Below are 19,378 nucleotides of genomic sequence, written 5' to 3' on the forward strand. Positions count from 1 at the left end.
GAATTTATATAATCATGTTACCCCACAACGACTTGTGAATTATTTTGGATCACTACAGGAAAGAATTGACAGTTAACATGCCACTGATTCAGAATTTGAATAGAAATGTTCTTTACACAATTAAAAGCAAGATGTTCCAGACAATTTAATCTTTATAAGTTCAGTAAAGTACCGGTAACACAATTGCTCATTCAAATATAAAATGCCAAATTATTTGCTACAGTCACGCCTGTTTTTGTGTTTTTTTTTCTTTCTTTGGTATATAAATTTTTAAAATAAAGGAAAGATCCACTTAAAAACTGATAAACAATAATTTAATGTTAATATATGAGTAATATATGTTTAGCATAATAACAACAAATTTGTAATCATATTTAATTTTATTGCAAATTACAAATATCGTAACACTTCTCACTAATAAAATACAAAAACATGTTCTATAATCATACAAAAATATAATAAATGGACGGAAACAGAGATATGAAAAAACTAATAAATAATTAAAATAAAAATACATTTGTATATTAGTATCAGAACAAATGAGCACTCCAAGAAGTTTTTGTCTTTCTAATTCATGTAAAAACTCCTGGTCCAGTGAAAACTTCAAAGTTGAACATTTTCAGATTGATGAACATTATAAAGTTTTAGAATAAGATAGTAAAATGTATAACTTAAGTTATTTCATCTTGTATAAGGCACTGTAATTCCACATGAATTATCTAAAATTGGTTAGATTATGAAATATTCTAACACGACCCAAATTTTTCCCTATTGAACTAGTGTGTGTAAATATGGAATAAAATCACTGCTGTCCATCTAATTTTAGACATGTGACATAATCATTAAAATGCGACACACTGAAAATAAGTACAGAAACAAATCTGGCACAGTTCAGCTTGCATAACAAGGTACGGCTTTATTTATTTGATGATGTCCGGTTAAAATCAAAATAGTTCATCCCAAGCAGTGATTTTGTCGCCTGAGTAAAGTCACTGTCATTCAGGTGCACAGTATTATATCATGAGGGCAATAAAATCACTTGGAGACATATTATTTGAATTATTTCTTAATTAGTTCTTTCTTGCCTAGTTAATTACAGCATGAAAATATAGCAAAAACAACAATGAATAAGCTAGATTTAGACTAACTCCTGCAAAATCATGGATTGTGTGTTGTAATGCATTACTTAAGCTTTTGCTTCATTTTTTCCGTAACTATTTTCTCTTCTTGATCCATGCAGTTTCAATACATTATTGAATATACATGCATCTATATTTCTATCAATTATTAATATTTCAAAATAACTACAACAAAAAATCTGGAATGTATAAATTAATAAATTAGAAAGAGATTCTGTCATAAATATACACAAGTTTTATAGTTGAAAATCGACAATTTTTATCATGCCCTAGCACAAGATTACAGGTACAGCAAATTTAAGAACATATAAATAGACAATGTGTTTTAAATCACCAAAATTTAGCTAAGATTATTAAATATAATCATCATAATTTAAGTTTTTTTCTTTTAATTTTGAGGCCATAATCTTTCTTAGTGTACACTGATAAGGTATTGCAAGTTAAGTTATAAACAAGCAAGAACACAAGGTGCATGATGATGTATGAATAATTGTTCTAAACTTTAGTTCTCACTTCCTGTTACTGTTAGCTTCACCTCTTGTGACACAATGTTACATTATGGTACAGTTCAGCTGTATTAAAATGCCACAATCATACTCGTAGACTTTGTCTGGCTTTATCCAGGATTTCTTTCTTGATTTTTGGATAGTTTGGATGACTTCCCAGTACCTTTAAAATGAAAAGAAACAATGAAAATAGATTATAAGAAATGGCGTATAACCCATTTACAGTATAAAGACTTTTTATTATTTGTGTGTGGTTTAGTTTTAAGTCATATAAAACAAATTTGAAGTGAAATGGCAGCTTTATTGGTTAGGGAAGCCTTTCTGTGCATTATGTAGGTCACAACACAGTAGGCAAGTAGAACCACCAACCTTTCCGTAAGTTAAATGGATAGCTTCCTCACATGAAAAAGTGCAATATCCCTGCTTTGATTTGAGCCCACATTGGACAGGGGTAAGTTCTTTAAAGTTTAGTTAGCGACCTTAACCCCTTAGCTAAGGCGGTTACTTTATACAGAATGAAATTCACATACAAGTTAACAACTGAAAATATGGATACTTCTTATATGAAAAAGAATTTAATTTAATGAATTCAAGTTTTCCAGAAGAACTTTAATTGAATAATTATATTCTACAATCCAAGTATAAACGGTAAAATTTCAGTCTCAAATATTTTGCGTGTAAAATTTGTTCAAGAAATAACATCTCTAACATTAAAGACCATTTATCTTGCTGATTTTAACAATTCATGTCAGTAATGTTGACAGTAACTTGTAGGTTAACTTTATTCAGTGCAAGGGAGACAAATCCTATTTTGAAACCAATTACAGATATAGAACCATCAACCTCATTTTAGCTTGCCAGGTTACATTAAAATTTCCTCTATTTTTGCTGTTATAATAAACACATTCTGTAACAGAAAAAGTGAAGCCATTATAATAAGTATAATGTCAGATCAGCCTTCTTTTTCATGCATTCTGACATTCTGGCTCTATACTGATATTGGGATAATTTCAAGTTTTGTATCCCTAAAATTGCTGATGGATTGTTCCAACAGTTGAAGCTGGACAAATCTATTTCTAAGAATTCCACAGAATAAGGGGGGGGGGCCAAATGGTTTACATGTTGGACTAATTATCTAAGGATCGCTGGCCATGTGAGTTTGAACCCTGTCAAGGGCCAAGCTGTTGTTTCCGTGAGCAAGAAACTTTACTCTCATTGCTTAGTTCTGGTTGGCATGGTTGGTTCCAGGAGTGTTTCAATAAGCTTATAGCTTCCAACACAATCAAACTAAAATAAGTACATTGTAAGTATAAACTAAGGGTTAATATGTGTTATAACCCTCAATACTTACATGATGACATATATCTATAGCATCTACATTTCGTTTTGCCTTCAGGTAGTTAAATGCTAGTTTATAACCTGAAAACATATACATGTATACATGTTTTTCATAAATCATCACTAAATTTTTATAAAATACAAAATGTATACAACCAAAAACAGTTCTAGCAATTTTGATTTTACTGTTTTTATGTTAAATTCTGCTTAAGCTAGTACTAAGTAGCTTTAAACAGTAGCTTGCACCTTGAAGTGCTGTCTATCTAAAGGTTCATGCAACATTTTCAATTTTGACATTTTGGACTTTCTTCAGCAATTCTGTTTTTTTTTCTATTTCATTAATGTCATGTTGTAAACTTATTCCTGTACTTACACCTTTTTTATTTGGAAAATCATAATGAAATGTAATGAAAATAAACAGACAATTTTTAAATAACATGTACATATACATGTACAAATATTTAGTGTGTATCATTCATATGTTCACATCAATTTAGTCATTATTAGTAAACTACAATTTTTGAATGGTACTCAAAGAAATAGTAATATCTATTTCAATTCTATTATGCTTAAAGAAACAGGATAAACTGAACTCACTAATCTTAAGCTAAGAATAGCGCAAAAATACTAATTTCAATTTCTAAATATATTTTTTAATTATCTTTACTCTTCAGTCTCTAAGTGCCCCAGCTAATCTAAAAATTCAAATTTTATGCTTTTAGGTTTTTGGACCTCAATGGAGTTCCTTTAATAAGGAATTAATAGGAACATTAGCAATGTCAATATCTGAACAATAACATAGCATAGAGTAAACAGACTAGCGTGAAAGCTGGCTTAACTGTAATATGCCATCATACTGTTACAGTTACACGCTATTTTATACCTATAACAGGGTTATTTTTGTTTCCATATTTCCAGGCGTTCTCGTAACTCATGGCAGCATCTTTATACGACTGTTCTTTCTCCATGATAAATCCCTGGTACTCATAGCCTTTACAACATGACTGTAAAATATTTCATGTCAATATTTACATTTTTTACTTCTTGGACACTGTCGCTCCAGAAGTGGTCTAATAAGTCAACGTTGTCGGTAGAAAACCTATACCGTTTGCGCAATTCCACGTCCGTCAAGTCAGTCAATTGGCGATCAACGTGTCCAAAGTTTTGCTTAATCAATAATCATTTATGATGTATTACAAATTTTTACTACATCAGGATAGCTAGATAAGCACAGTATATCCTGTTTTTGTAAGAAAAACCTTAATATCTGAATTTACTGAAGCAATGTTGCTAATTTGTGATTATCTTATTACAACTATGGAAGGGATACATTTAATACAGTACAGCCTAACCCATTTTTAAGGTCATAGATGTCTAAATACCTTATTATGTTGAAGCACCCTCTTCAGTAACTCTGTTGACATGTCATATTTACCAGACTGAAAAATAATGTAAAATAAAACTTAACGTATCATACAAAAAATAAAGGTTTTTTCAAGCTATTTTCTTTTATAAAATGCTAAAAAAATTCTCTAATTGCATGTAAATCATTTGAATGGAATTAATGGGAATCAATTTTTCAAAAGAAAAAAAATTACTTTTATTATTTCTAAAAATAAATACCTGGCCATACCCTATCTGAGAGATGACATCAAGGTAAATTTTATGGATATGCAAAATTTCTTTAATAAAAATAATTCAAATCAATAGAAAATAGAGTGTTTCGTTCAAACTCTAAAATGCTTAAGGTAACAAATCATGGCAACCTGTAGATACACATGTATCTATTCTTTGTATTCTTTCTGTTCTATACAAAAGTTAGGGAAAAAATACTTCTAATCATATCATTAAAAGCTTAGAACAAAACTAGAAATGTGTCCATAGGACACGGATGCCCCCACACGCCACTGTTCTGTCAATCTTATGACTCTAGGTCAAATATTTTTTGGACTTAATTCATGTGCCACAAGTTGAAAACTAAAAATCAACAAAGGGCCATAATTCTTTTAAATTTGGTCACAGCAAAAATTCCTTCCTTTACTACCATCTACACATTAAGGTTGTTCATCCCTGTAAGTTTAAGCAAAATCTGCCATGCTGTTTAAGAGGAGTTGCGTTCACAAAATTTCTACATAGTATCTAGTGAAAAAATCAACAAAGGGCCATAATTCTGTAAAATTTGGTCGCAGCAAAAATTCCTTCCTTTACTACCATCTACACATTAAGGTTGTTCATCCCTGTAAGTTTAAGCAAATCTGCCATGCGGTTTAAGAGGAGTTGCGTTCACAAAATTTCTACATAGTATATAGTGAAAAAATCAACAAAGGGCCATAATTCTGTTAAATTTGGTCGCCAGCAAAAATTCCTTCCTTTTTACTACCATCTACACATTAAGGTTTGTTCATCCCTGTAAGTTTAAGCAAAAATCTGCCATGCGGTTTAGAGGAGTTGCGTTCACAAAATTTCTACATAGTATATAGTGAAAAAATCAACAAAGGGCCATAATTCTGTTAAATTTTGGTCGCAGCAAAAATTCCTTCCTTTACTACCATCTACACATTAATTTTGTTTCATCCCTGTAAGTTTAAGCAAAATCTGCCATGCGGTTTAAGAAGGAGTTGCGTTCAAACAAAATTTCTACATAGTATCTAGTGAAAAAAACAACAAAGGGCCATAATTCTGTTAAATTTGGTTGCAGCAAAAATTCCTTCCTTTACTACCATCTACACATTAAGGTTGTTCATCCCTGTAAGTTTAAGCAAAATCTGCCATCCGGTTTAAGAGGAGTTGCGTTCACAAGATTTCGGGACGTACGGACGGACTGACAGATGAACGGAGGGACAAGTGCAACGCTATATGCTCCCACATTGTGGGGGCATAATAAAAGTAATGATTTTAAATTTAAACATTAATTATTTTGTTTGTTTGATTGGGTTTTACGTCACACCAACACAGTATAGGTCATTTGGCGACGTTCCAGCTTTACTGGTGGAGGAAGACCTCAGGTGCCCCTCCATGCATTTTTTCAGGCACAAACGGGCACCTGAGTAGAACACCAACGTTCCGTAAGCTAGCTGGATAGCTTCCTCACATGAAAGAATCCAAAGTCCCTGTCGGGATTCGAACCCACAACATTAATTAATTTTGTGATACTGTATACAGCATTGATATGACCTAGCATAATGGAATTCTAATGATAGTAACAGTGCTAAATTTAACCTGTACCTGAATATAAATATCTGCTAACAATAGCCATGATTTCTCAAGATCTTCTGCATCCTGAAATTAGAGTTATCAATCCTAATATAATGAGAAATCGGAAATAGTGATCATGACTTTTACACCAAGAAGCAAACACATTCATGTAAAATATAAAATTTGGTTCATTCAAGCACACATTTACAACAATATTTTCCAATTACAAATCAGCAGGCAGTCCCTGAACCTTCATGCTTTCCTATTTTTTCCTTCAGATTATGCCAACTTTTCCTTAACAATATTCATTTTGACAGCAAATGTATTAAATATTGACTTAATTGACTATGATGAAAAGGTCATGTAAAAAGACAAGCCAAACCCTGGACACAAGCTGTGAGTCTGAATATCGTAAAATTTCCTTTCTATTCTTAGCTTGCAGAAACTGTGAAACTACCAAAAAATATTTCATCATACCTGCATTGTCCAATTACTCTTAGCTACTCGTTTAAGCTGGTTTCTAGCTCTTGGTGTCTGTTTTAATACCATATAAGCAGCTGCCATACCATACAATGCACTTACATTCTCTCGTGTCTGAAACCAAAGAAAACAAAATGGCTGACATTGATATCATAATTATGTACAGCTTTTCACAATATCTAGAATGTAATGGAAAGAAGAAAAAAAAACTAAAAAAAAAAAAAAAAATAATGTGAAAAGATTTTAAACAAAATTTATAGATGAAGATAAAAGACAACAATGTTTATTGAAAATGTTTTTCAGTAAGTTTTTTTAAGTTATTGACGAGTAAAAGACAAAAAGACAAAAAAAAAAACAACAAAAAAAACAACAAGACAGGACAAACTCAAAAATAACTAAAAAGCATGCACAATCATATATATTATTATTTTCTTTACAAAAAATCTTCAGATATTGGTTATTTAACCTATTTCTTACAAAATCCATGGATTGTTTTGGCAGTTATTGACCCTAATGATCTGCTGATTTTTTTCGTAATGGCTTTGAATTCGAACAGTTCATTTAAAGGAATTATGTCAAAACATAACATTAGAATACCAACAGCTTGGTCAGACTGCACTCATGAGCAGACTGGCCTGGCTATAAACTGATGGCAAAAGGTTAATCAATTTCAACAGGTTAAAAAGGACTTGACTGACACATGGATAGACAAAAAAATTTATTCCCTTTAAACGAAATTACACATTCATAAGTTTTAGTTTTAGTTATATATACTGTTATGACATACAGCTTTTTTTTTGTTAGATGAAAATCTAATGAGGTTTATATCAAATAAACAAATATGCTAATAATGTAAGTCAATATTTCCCTATAAATATCACTCTTATAAAATAAAAATTTTGTTCCAAAATTTTTTATATATGAGAAAGGGGTAAAAAAATTTTTATATATAAATGGAGATAGATATAATTTAAGTATGGGATACTCAAACATGCATGAGATATGCTAATAATGAAAAATGTAAGGGATATGATATGTATACAATATACTCATCAGACAATTATGCCAAATAATGAAAATGTATGAGATATGGTTCAGATAATGCTTATCATTCAATCATATTCTAAAAATAAAGTTGAGATATGCTTAAAGTAAAAACATGCATATTTTTCAAGTGTATTTTGGTATCTATTATAATTGACTATATTTAACATGCCACAATGCACACCTGTTCTTCATCATTTGGGGAAAAGCAAAGATTTTATACTAATGTCTCTCACTAATTACTTAACTTTGACCCGAGATTCTTTATTTTGACCAATCAGACAGTACTATTTCAAAGTTGGTTATCAAAACACTAATTATCATCAAGTAATTATTGTCTCAGAGATCAATCTGTTGGATTTGTAGTCACTCTGATACTATGATTGTCCTATCATCATATGGTGCTTCAAGAGGTTTTGGCTGACATCTGTGGTATCTGGGTGGGGGAACAGAGACCATCAGATGTCTTTTTAAAGATTATTTCTGGCACAAAGATGCACCTTCTGGATGCTTGTTGAAAAGTTTCTTTTCATAAAGAATCTAAGATATAGATCTGCCTAGCTCTTTATTCATTCTCCCCTATGTACTAATCTGCCAGGTAACTTAGAATGCTTTTACCAAGTTGTTTTTCATGAAAATTATTTCATCTGAGAAAATCGTAAGAAGAAACTTACTTTTTTTACTTTTTGTAACATAGAATCAAAACATAAGAAACAAAACAAACAAACAATGTAAAGAAATAAAATACATGCATGCATAGGGACACATTATGAAAAGACGTAAAAAACAGAAGAAAGTTGAGGCTACCTTTGACTTTTTCTCTCGCTGAAACAATGGGTGATTCAAATAATGTGAGACAATAGTAATATAATGTGTAACTGTTAACTTTAATGTCTAGTCTGATCAAAATATGAGACAAAAAAAACAAAAAATACCTTGAAAATCTACAATAAGAGTATATAGTTAGTTCAGGCGTAAAACTTCCGTATTTACATTTCATGACCCTAATAGCAATCCAATCTTAATTTTTTTAAATTCTGTAATGATTTGGTGATTAAAACAATTGAAAAGGTTTCAAAAAGAGAACAGAATAGTTTTCCTTTTAAAAATTGATGAGGAAATAAAAAAAGTTATGAATTTTTAATGCCCATAGAAAAAAGCGAAATTTTAGAATTTCAGTATCCTTATAATATTGATGCAAATATTTGAGGCTATTTATTTATGTTAAGTTCTGAGGATGTTATTTTCACTAAAAAAAATTGAAAAAAAAAATATATAATTCATTGATCCTTGTATTTTGATAGGCTTTTAAGTTAAGGATTAAAATAAACTAACATAACTAAATAACAGAAAGTAAGAAAAACAAAAAGAAGAATCTACAATCAGTGAATACTTATATGGTAATAAAACAATGAAATGTTGGTACATCATTATCTATACATGTATAATAACTCATATATTACAATAACTATAGTCTCCACAAAAGCTACAAAACACTAAAAAAACATACTCAAAGCACAAAGTCTTATCTTTCAATTAAAGAGTACAAAGCTATACATATGTATCTAATTAATGGAATATTTTTTATAAAATTCAAAGCTCACAAAAATAGTTAGTTTCTAAAATAATCAGAGCTTGAAAATCCTTTATATTCTAGGAAAATAATTTCCCCTTCACCTGTTTACATAGGAAATATTCTTTATATATATATTTTTTATTTTTTTTGCAAAACTTTTAAAAATTATATTAAAAATTGCTTTATTTAATTTTTTTTCTATGTAAGTAATAATTCATCTCCTCATATTTTTATGATGCCTGGTTTATATTGTCAATAAATAGTATTTTTTTACCTCATCTGACGCCATTTCCATGAAGTTACTTAGAGCTTTCTCCACATTTCCCTTCTGTTTGGTGGCTATCAGTGCCATGTTCTCAAGGTATTTTGGCCTCTGCTCTCCTGGCTTTGGTTTCAATTCCTTCAAACAGATGATTAATTAATCTAGACAATGAATTATGTCCTGTACTCTATTTAGACCTAGCCTTTCAGACACTAACATTCTCTTATCTTTCATCCTTTTTCCTATTTTTAATTAATTTAAAGCCACATGAAAAATGTGTCCCTCTGTTTAAAAGGTAAGCAACTTAGTAGAACCACATACCTTTTAAAAGTTTCAATGTGTTTAGCTTTCTCTGAAGAATGAACCTACAGGTAATGTTCCTAGCATGTATCAAAAGAGAGTAATGTATTATATAATTTACTCTTTTCATAACCACTTTCAATAATAATAAACTTAAAAGGAATTTGCCACTAGAAGGACATGACAAGTTTTTTACCCCTAATCATATGAAATATTTAATACCTCCATCCTTTATCAGTTACATACATGCCTATATTGTATAGAGTACAAATCAGGGAGTATGTTATACACAAAATAGTTTACCTTGAGTAATTTTTCAGCAGTTCTAACAGCCATTTGTTCACTGTCAGCCTTTTCTCTACTCTCACTAGTACTACTGTAAAACATAAAGCACAGTTAAAATAATGACATAAAAGTAAAGGTAAAACAACATATTGTCCTTTTAGTGCAAGAACAGGTTAACTCATACATATAATTTAATAGGAGTTAACCCGTTACTGCACTATGTGACGATATAAATCAAGATGATACTAACAGCAATATGGGTGAAGATATGAAGATTAAGATTATTTAATCTATAAGACATCTGTCATTTTCACAATTTAAATAACAAATATCAGAATGTATTAATTTATTTTGCTGAACTTACTTTGAGTCACCTTCAACACTTTCAAAAGCCTCGCCACCAATTGTGTCATTATCAGGATTTAAACATATCTCCACCATGTTGTACGTAGCAAGATTACCCCAGTCTGAGTCCTTCCTTGCCATGTTAAACAACTTTAATGCAGATGTTGGGTTCCCTGTGTACCTGAAAAATAATCCCAGACCTCTAGATATAGACAATTGCTGGAACAAGAACTGTTGGACAGCATGCTTGACTATTCTTAGTGATTGATAGTAAGAAAATGGCATGTCTGTAAAAAGTAACAAGCCTGAGCAAATCATGTTAGATAATCATAGAGAACAAGTGTGTGAAGTTTTAACCCATTCTCTTCAGTAGTTTTAGAGATACCAACTTGCAAGCAAAAACTTAATGTGATGACAATGCCAACACTGATGCTGGGATGATTACAATAGCTCTAACAATTCTTCAGCTAAAAGAATAGGCGCCAAAAGTCACTTATAACAATTTGATTTAATGAGTGTTAAAGAGACATAACAAAAAGTACACTAGGGCACTTGACGACAATCATTCTGTCAAAGTTTGGTTGTTATCCATTGAAAAGAAAGCACAGAATAAATTGTTTAGGTCCGAGTATCTGCAGACACTACAATCTGATAACCAAAGTCTCCCAAATAATTTGAGAAACATATAATCAACTGTATGATAATTAACAGACTGGTTTACAGCTTGTTGTTATGAAAATTGCTATGAATATTATATAAGAATTTCACATAATTACCATTCAAATAGACCCTTGCAGTAATTAAAGCCTGCCTCTACTTTAGCTCTAGGTGAGGCATTTTCTGCCAACTCTAAGAATTTTGGAACCTCTTCTAACTTTCCAGCTCTTCTCATCAGATCTACAAGTCTTGATAATGCCTCATAATTATCTGTAATACAGATTAATACTATAATACTAACCTGAACCAAAAGAATGTGTGACAGTAGTACCGATTTAAATTAATTGCCAAACAATCGTTACTGGCCTAAATAAAGCTATAAAGTATTGAAATTAAGAAGGAAACAATAATGAGTATAGTAAGACTGTATGTATATACACAATACACATGATGACATAGCACATTACTGCAGAAACGTATATACACTACCTGCAATTAGAGAAAGTTACTCAGGAGTTTTTAAAACTTGTAGCCTTACAAATTAACTAGAGTGTAATAATCCAACTTTACTTTGAATGTAAATAAAAATGTTTCAAACATATAAATGTGTCAATTGGAAATGTTAAAAATAAACCTCATACCAGCTTTATATTGTAGTAACTGCTGGAAATGGAACATAGCAGAGTCATATTCATTCTTCCTGAACATCAAATCTGCCAACATCTGTAATCATATAATACATATAGTCAATTCTGCAAAACTCTCATGTTGATAAAAGAAAATTGACAAAAGACTACACAATTTTTCAGTTAGTTTTAAAACTCAAGTTACTTTAAAGGAGGAATTATAATGTGTTTCAGAAATAGATCAAACTAAAAACGTAATAATTAAAAACCAACAGTTAATAGAATTTGAGATGAATTGATATTATTTATGCATGTTTCAGTTGTTCAGCCGATACTGACATGATTTTGAGGGTACCAAATTAAACGTTAACTTTTTCAGCAAACAGTATAAAGCCAGCTCAGACTTCACAGTTCAATATTTCTGAACATTAAAGAGCCCCTAAAAAGTATGAGTCTTATTAAAAGAATATAAATTCAGCAACAAACAACTTACAATAGTAGCAGAGTCATTTTCTTTGTCATTTTTCAGAAGTGTCATCAGTTGATGTTGGCAAGCATCCAAGTCTCCTGTTGCTAAATATAGCCCAGCTACATCCAACATTATCTAGAAAATAATATAAGACACAAATGTTACATCTATTAACATACCCTCATCACCTCAGACACAAATGGTGGCAGCTGATTATCACTTGTTAGTTAACAAGGCAGCACTGGTGCAGAAGCAATTCAGTTAAGGCAACTGCATAATAATATAACTCAAACAAAGTAAAAATATACGATAATTTTGTATTGTTTTTTTTTTCTTACATAATACTCACATAATAAATAATTCCTTACATAATTCTGGATTTAGGTGAGTGGGCAACTACTAATTCTAACATTGAAGGTCTAACAAAAATGATGTCTAGTATTACAAAATACTTAAAAGAAGACACTTATTTCCAAATGTTTACCTTTGCATTGTATGATAATAACATAAATCAAATATAATTTTTTTTATTAAACTCCTGGTGTACATCAAGCCAATGCCATTAAAGAAATCATTTTTGTCAAGAGTGAATTTAAACATGCCCATCAATGCCAAGCCTCCCACCTCCACAAACTCATTATAAATTGAGCCACATCATGACAAAACCAACATATTGGGTTTGCAACCAGCATGGACCCAGACCAGCCTGCGCATCCGCGCAGTCTGATCAAGATCCATGCTGTTCGCTGTCAGTTACTCAACTTGTAATAGTTAGTAAGCAAACAGCATGGATCCTGATCAGACTGCGCGGATGCGCAGGCTGGTCTGGATCCATGCTGGTCGCAAACCCACTATGTTGGTTTTGTCATGACGCGGCTCAATTGTTAAAACATACCTTTCCATCATTTTCATTATAGACAAGAGCCTCCTTGTAGTATGTGATAGCTTTATCATAGTCTCTCTGATTGTTAGTGTGTACTGCCATCTGACAACATATACTGTAATATAACAAGTGTCCTGACAAAGTTTGATGATGATTGAGGCAAAAATGTGACCGCTAGAGTGTTAACAAGGTTTTTCTATTTTTAGCTCCTGTGACCTAGTTTTTCATCCGAGATGACCCATGTTCGAACTCATCCAAGCTATTACCTAGACAAGCATCCTGACCAAGTTTGATGATGATTGAGGCAAAAATGTGACCGGTAGAGTGCTAACAAACAAATAAGAATGGAGGAAGGACATTCAACAATTCTAAAAGCTCACCCTCAGCAAGCTCAAGTGAGCTTATAAAGAAATATCATATTTTTAATGTGTTGAATAAGGTTTAGTGAAAATTTGCATAACTCTATAATGTATTTACGAGTAAATTTAAAAAAAAAATCTTAACCAAAATCTAGTCTAAACTAAATCTAAAGTATGTTGTAGAGCATTGAAACATGTGATAATGTACTTGTTCTTGCCTTAAATTTTAGTGTTACTTTCTTGTATATTTTTTAAAAATCGTTTACTACAAAGGTACATGCCACCTGTCAAACACTTTAGCACAGGAGTAAGGTTTTATGTAATAAAAACACAACTTAACAGTAACTACAATAACACAGTAGCAACACTTACTCTGCAGCAAGTTGTTTCTGTGCGGTGACAGCATCTGGCTGTTCCAACTGTACTCTCTTAAGCACTCTAAAATACAAACAATGATGATTAAAATATTATTCAAGTGATATAGGTTAACTTATATACCCCACCTTTAATCTATACCAGTCACTCACTCCAGAGAGTTAATCTTTTTTCATTTTTGGAGGAAGGTGCAAATTATCCATTTAAGTGGTTCTATGATTTTTTTTCAGGTATACTGGCAGAATATGTTCTTTCGTGCCTCTTTGTGCAGAACCATAACACAGTCATAAGCTAATTGGGTATATTCCTCACATTGAGAATCAAACAAGAATCACATATAAAAGGAATGCTTAACAATCTTTTTGATTTCAAAATGACATCATTTTAACACCATAAAATAGATAACAATTTTGCCAATTACAGTATAACAAATCTTTATAAATATCATTTCTATGAGCATGATTGAATTCAAATGCGTGTAAAATACCCAGCTCTTTATATCTGCAATACATTTTCATATAAAATAATTCCAATTAGATATCAATCAAATCAGAGATTGAAATTTCAGTTATTCATTTCAAGAACAAAATATTGAAATTCAACAATAGCTAACAGTATGGCTTCTATCCCTGGCAATAGCAGCTAACATTCACAGAGTTACTACATAATGATGACCTTATAAACCCTAAACATGCTGTAATTGTGTAATAGATTTGCCCTCGTTTGAATTTGGAACAGTCCATTCAAAGTTTTAAGGGATTTCATTATCAAATTACAAAAATTGAACTACAAACAGTATAGCATCATGTCAGACTGCTAATCACTCCTGTTCCATCAGGTTAAAAGGTTAATAAAGTTGACAAAGTTAGTTACCTAGCCTGCATTTCCCTGGCTTTTGTCAATGACAGCATGGCATCTTCTAGTCTGTCAGACTTCTCATATACCTTAGCTAACAACACCATGTACTTTGTATGATCCATCATTATATCTAACTCACCATCTGTCATATTTTGTTACAGTAAGTTTAGAATACAATCCATTTTGTACAACAACAATATACAAGTAATAAAGGTTTTCAAAATATCTTTTATGATTATCTAATATTGTCAACTGCAAAATAGAAATACAAATAGCTACATTATATTCAAGCTGCACAGTATCAGATAAGGAAACATGCTTTAAGCACAATGTGAAACATTTGCAAAGCAAATTTTTTCCTGATTATTTGACTGTAATATTATCCAATAGCACTGTTACTTGTGAGCTATAGACTATATGTGCTTATTTTACACAGTCTCTTATGCCAACTTAAATGGCTTTATCCTCCAATAAATATTATCATGAATCTGGAGATGTGCTGTTTTAAGACATATATCATATTTTCTCTTATGTTTTCCTAACTCATTGGAAATCTTACTCCTTTTATTATGGACAAAATCATTACTTAAGTGACAAGCAATAATTAAGGTAGAACCAATGACCTACTGAAAAGGAACTGAATATCCTTATCACATAAATAAAGTAATGACTTGAGCATACAATAAGGAGGGTAAGTGATTTTAAATTAGTGAATTAACCCGAGCCCTGAATCTCTTGGTTGTACAGGCCCCTTATAAAATATCATATAAAGAATACATACTCTGTTCCTCTTCAAGGGCAACTTTCAAAACTTTCTCTGCCTTGTCATACTGTCTTAACTTTAACAACAATTCAGCTAGATCATATCTGTAGTAAAATAATATTATAATGATAACAATAACAAGATATGTTTGTGAAACATGTATGCCCCCTATCTGCAGCCAATTAGTCATGTGATCAGGTTAATATGCATGACTTCTGACCCAGTGAATGAACAATTTATATGGGTTATCCAGTATCTACTGGTCATGACTAGTCACAAGGTAATAATTATTGTGACCCCATAGGTTGTGTGCAGCAATTTAAGTTATAACAAATCTTACCAAATAATATATGCATACATTTTATGAATCATGTAGGCCTCATTAATGACAGCCAAGTTGTTATATTACATAAGACCTTCAAATGTGTATACCAAAAGCATTTTTAGTTTAATATAAAAATATCAACCAAGGCCACTTGAGTTGTTGAGTTATTGGTCAGAAACCGTCATTAAGTACAAGGTCAATATGACATTGACCCCTTGACCCCAAAATCAATAGGGGTTATCTACTGGTCATGACCAATCACCATACCAAGTTTGAAGTTCCTAGGCCTAACGGTTCTTTAGTTATTGATCGGAAACCGTTTTTACCTACAAGGTCAATGTGACCTTGACCTTTGACCCCAAAATCAATAGGGGTCATCTGCTGGTCATGACCAATCACCATACCAAGTTTGAAGTTTCTAGGCCTAAGCGTTCTTTAGTTATTGATCGGAAACTGTTTTTACCTACAAGGTCAATGTGACCTTGACCTTTGACACCTTGTCCCCAAAATCAACAGGGGTCATCTACTGGTCATGACCAATCACCATACCAAGTTTGAAGTTCCTAGGCCTTAAGGTTCTTTAGTTATCACTCGGAAACCATTTGGTTTACAGACCGACAAATGCAAAGCAATTAGTGATGTTCCGATTGTCGCAAGTCGCCGATAATCAGTTACTGTTATGTAAAACGACAATAATCAATTCACAAAAATTTGTTCCGCGACGTCGTCGAAAATGTTTAAAGTATCAAAGGGAATTAATTCTGACGGGCATTTTCTTTTAGGAACACCTCGCCGATCGCAAAAAATCACTCGGAGCAATTTGGAGTTGAACAGCATCAATAAGTGATGTAAACAATAGTAATATAATGTGATGTGAATGGTATTATTTGACATCCATTGAAAAATAAAATCTATTTCGCAAAATTATGACTTTATAAGGTTAAAACTGTGTTGAAAAGTGCTAAATGAAGTTAATGTTACTAAATATAATCAAGTGCTTTGATAAGAAATGTTACTTCCCTATTTCTTCTTAACACAACTTTAATCGGAAAGTTATCGATTATGTCCTATCCGACTATACCGATGATCGATTGGGACAAATTTCATCCGATTTCCATCACTAAAAGCAATATACCCCTCTTCTTTGAAGGTGGGGCATAATAATTAGTAATAATAAACAAATCAGTGTCAACAGCATAGCAACAAGGCTTCATTTTTTTCACAAACATTTTTATTGGTTTACGGATACATTGTTTTCAAGTATGTTTTGTATTATAAATCAAAAAGTGCAGGGATATGTAATATACATGTAAAATCATTTAATTTATAACTATAAAGATTTTGTGACCATCCAGCCATTTAAGTCTCTAAAATAAACAAGAGGGCCATGATGGCCCTGAAGTCGCTCACCTGTACATAGGCCCCCGGAGCGAGCCAGTTTAAAGCCCGGGGCTTTTATTTGAACAAACTTGGTAGACGACCATTAGAAGATGTTTCATGCTAAACATCTAAGGTCTAGCTCGTTGGGATTTTTATAAGAAGATTTTTTTAAGTTTTTTCTTTACACATATAGTTAAAAACAATGACACACCCTGGGGCAGGGCCAGTTTTGAACCTAAGGGCTTTTATTTGAACAATCTTTGTAGACACTTTACTAGAAAATGTTTTCATGCTTAATATCTAAACTCTAGCTATTCGGGTTTTTTTCAAAGAAGATTTTTAAGTTTTTGGGCTATATTGGTATAAGGAAAATCAATGTCCCCCGGGGCGGGCCAATTTTGACTCCAGGGCTTTTATTTTGAACAAACTTTGAAGACACTCACTAGAGATGCTTCCTGCTTAATATCTAAAACTCTAGCTATTTGAGTTTTTTTCAAAAGAAGATTTTTTCAATTTTTGCTATAGTTTTTACACATATAGGGAAAATAAATGACCTCCGGGGTGGGGTCAATTTTGACCCCAGGGCTTTTATTTGAGCAACCTTTGTAGACAATCAATATCTAAACTCTAGCTATTTAAATTTTTTCAAAGAAGATTTTTCAATTTTTGCATAGTTTTACACATATAGGGAAAATGAATGACCTCCGGGTGGGGCCAACTTTGACCCCAGGGCTCTTATTTGAACAACCTTTGTAGACAATCACTAGAAGATGTTTCATGCTTAATATCTAAACTCTAGCTATATTTGGTTTTTTCCAAGAAGATTTTTAAGTTTTCCAATACACATATCAGGAAATTTTGGAAAATCAATGACCCCCTGGGCCGGGCCAATTTTGACCCAGGGCTTCTTATTTGAACAAACTTGGTAGACATCCATTAGAAGATGTTTCATGCTAAATATCTTAGCTCTAGCTCTTTGGTTCTTTATAAGAAGATTTTTAAGTTTTTACTATATGCATATGGGGAAAATCAATGACCCCCTGGGGGCGGGGCCAATTTTGACCCAGGGCTTTTATTTGAACAAACTTGGTAGACAACCCATTAGAACATGTTTCAGCTATAATATCTTAGCTCTAGCTCTTTGGTTTTTTAAAAGAAGATTTTTTAAGTTTTTTTACTATATTATATATGGAAAATCAATGACCCCCTGGGGTGGAGGCCAACTTTGACCCCAGGGCTTTTATTTGAACAAACCTTGTAGACATCATTAGAAGATGGTTTCATGCTAATATTAAGCTCTTTGGGTTCTTTAAAAGACGAATTTTTTAAGTTTTGACTATATGTTATAGGGAAAATCAATGACCCCCTGGGGGGGCCAATTTTGACCCCAGGGCTTTTATTTGAACAACCTTTGTAGACATCCAGTAGAAGATGTTTCATGCTAATATCTTAGCTCTAGCTCTTTTGGTTTTTTAAAGAAGATTTTTTAAGTTTTTTAACTATATGCATATAGGGAAATCAATGACACTCTTGGGGCGGGCAATTTTGACCCCAGGGCTTTTAATTTGAACAAACTCGGTAGACACCCATTAGAAGATGTTTCATGCTAAATATCTTAGCTCTAGGCTCTTTGGGTCTTTTAAAAGAAGATTTTTAAGTTTTTACTATATGCATATAGGGAAAATCAATGACCCCCTGGGGCGGGGCCAATTTTGACCCCAGGGCTTTTTTTTGAACAAACTTGGTAGACACCCATTAGAAAATGTTTCATGCTAAATATCTTAGCTCTAGCTCTTTGGGTTCTTTAAAAGAAGATTTTTTAAGTTTTTACTATATGCATATAGGGAAAATCAATGACCCCCTGGGGAGGGGCCAATATTGACCCAAGGGCTTTTATTTGAACAAACTTGGTAGACACTCACCAGAAGATGTTTCATGCCAAAAATCTTAGCTCTAGCTCTTTGGGTTTTTTAGAAGAAGATACTTCAAGTTTTTTCTTTTGGTTGCCATGGCAACCAGAGTTCTGCATGGAATTAAATTCTTTGAACAATTTTCAAAGGTGACCACCAAAGGAACATTCCTGTGAAGTTTGGATGAAATTGGCTTAGTGGTTTATGAGGAGATGTCATTTAAAGTAAAAGTTTACTGACGGACAGACGCCGGACGGACGGACGCCGGACGAAAAGCGATCACAAAAGCTCACCCTGTCACTT

The 19,378-nt window shown here is 32.2% G+C and overlaps 1 protein-coding gene across 5 annotated transcripts in view; it reads right to left on the reverse strand.

Annotated features, from left to right (window-relative positions):
- Positions 1 to 1,649: 1,649 nt before the first annotated feature.
- LOC132733023 (tetratricopeptide repeat protein 21B-like) overlaps positions 1,650 to 19,378 on the reverse strand; it is a 41,912-nt gene continuing 24,183 nt past the window's right edge. For 3 of the 5 annotated variants that reach the window (XM_060719622.1, XM_060719599.1, XM_060719606.1), the window contains 17 exons: positions 15,479 to 15,564; positions 14,713 to 14,839; positions 13,837 to 13,902; positions 13,118 to 13,220; positions 12,247 to 12,357; positions 11,769 to 11,850; positions 11,247 to 11,397; positions 10,490 to 10,651; positions 10,144 to 10,216; positions 9,553 to 9,678; positions 8,510 to 8,527; positions 6,656 to 6,772; positions 6,209 to 6,262; positions 4,366 to 4,422; positions 3,867 to 3,987; positions 2,997 to 3,064; positions 1,650 to 1,808 (listed from right to left, as the gene is read on the reverse strand). In XM_060719622.1, the coding sequence (XP_060575605.1) occupies positions 1,731 to 1,808; positions 2,997 to 3,064; positions 3,867 to 3,987; positions 4,366 to 4,422; positions 6,209 to 6,262; positions 6,656 to 6,772; positions 8,510 to 8,527; positions 9,553 to 9,678; positions 10,144 to 10,216; positions 10,490 to 10,651; positions 11,247 to 11,397; positions 11,769 to 11,850; positions 12,247 to 12,357; positions 13,118 to 13,220; positions 13,837 to 13,902; positions 14,713 to 14,839; positions 15,479 to 15,564 (1,600 nt within the window). In that variant the 3' untranslated portion in view covers positions 1,650 to 1,730. The remainder of the gene's footprint in view (positions 1,809 to 2,996; positions 3,065 to 3,866; positions 3,988 to 4,365; positions 4,423 to 6,208; positions 6,263 to 6,655; positions 6,773 to 8,509; positions 8,528 to 9,552; positions 9,679 to 10,143; positions 10,217 to 10,489; positions 10,652 to 11,246; positions 11,398 to 11,768; positions 11,851 to 12,246; positions 12,358 to 13,117; positions 13,221 to 13,836; positions 13,903 to 14,712; positions 14,840 to 15,478; positions 15,565 to 19,378) is intronic. The other 2 variants (XM_060719629.1, XM_060719614.1) reach the window with 1 other exon arrangement.

This window comes from Ruditapes philippinarum, unplaced genomic scaffold (genome assembly GCF_026571515.1).
Source record: "Ruditapes philippinarum isolate M1 unplaced genomic scaffold, ASM2657151v2 ctg2156_1_1_1_1, whole genome shotgun sequence".
NCBI lineage: Eukaryota > Metazoa > Mollusca > Bivalvia > Venerida > Veneridae > Ruditapes > Ruditapes philippinarum.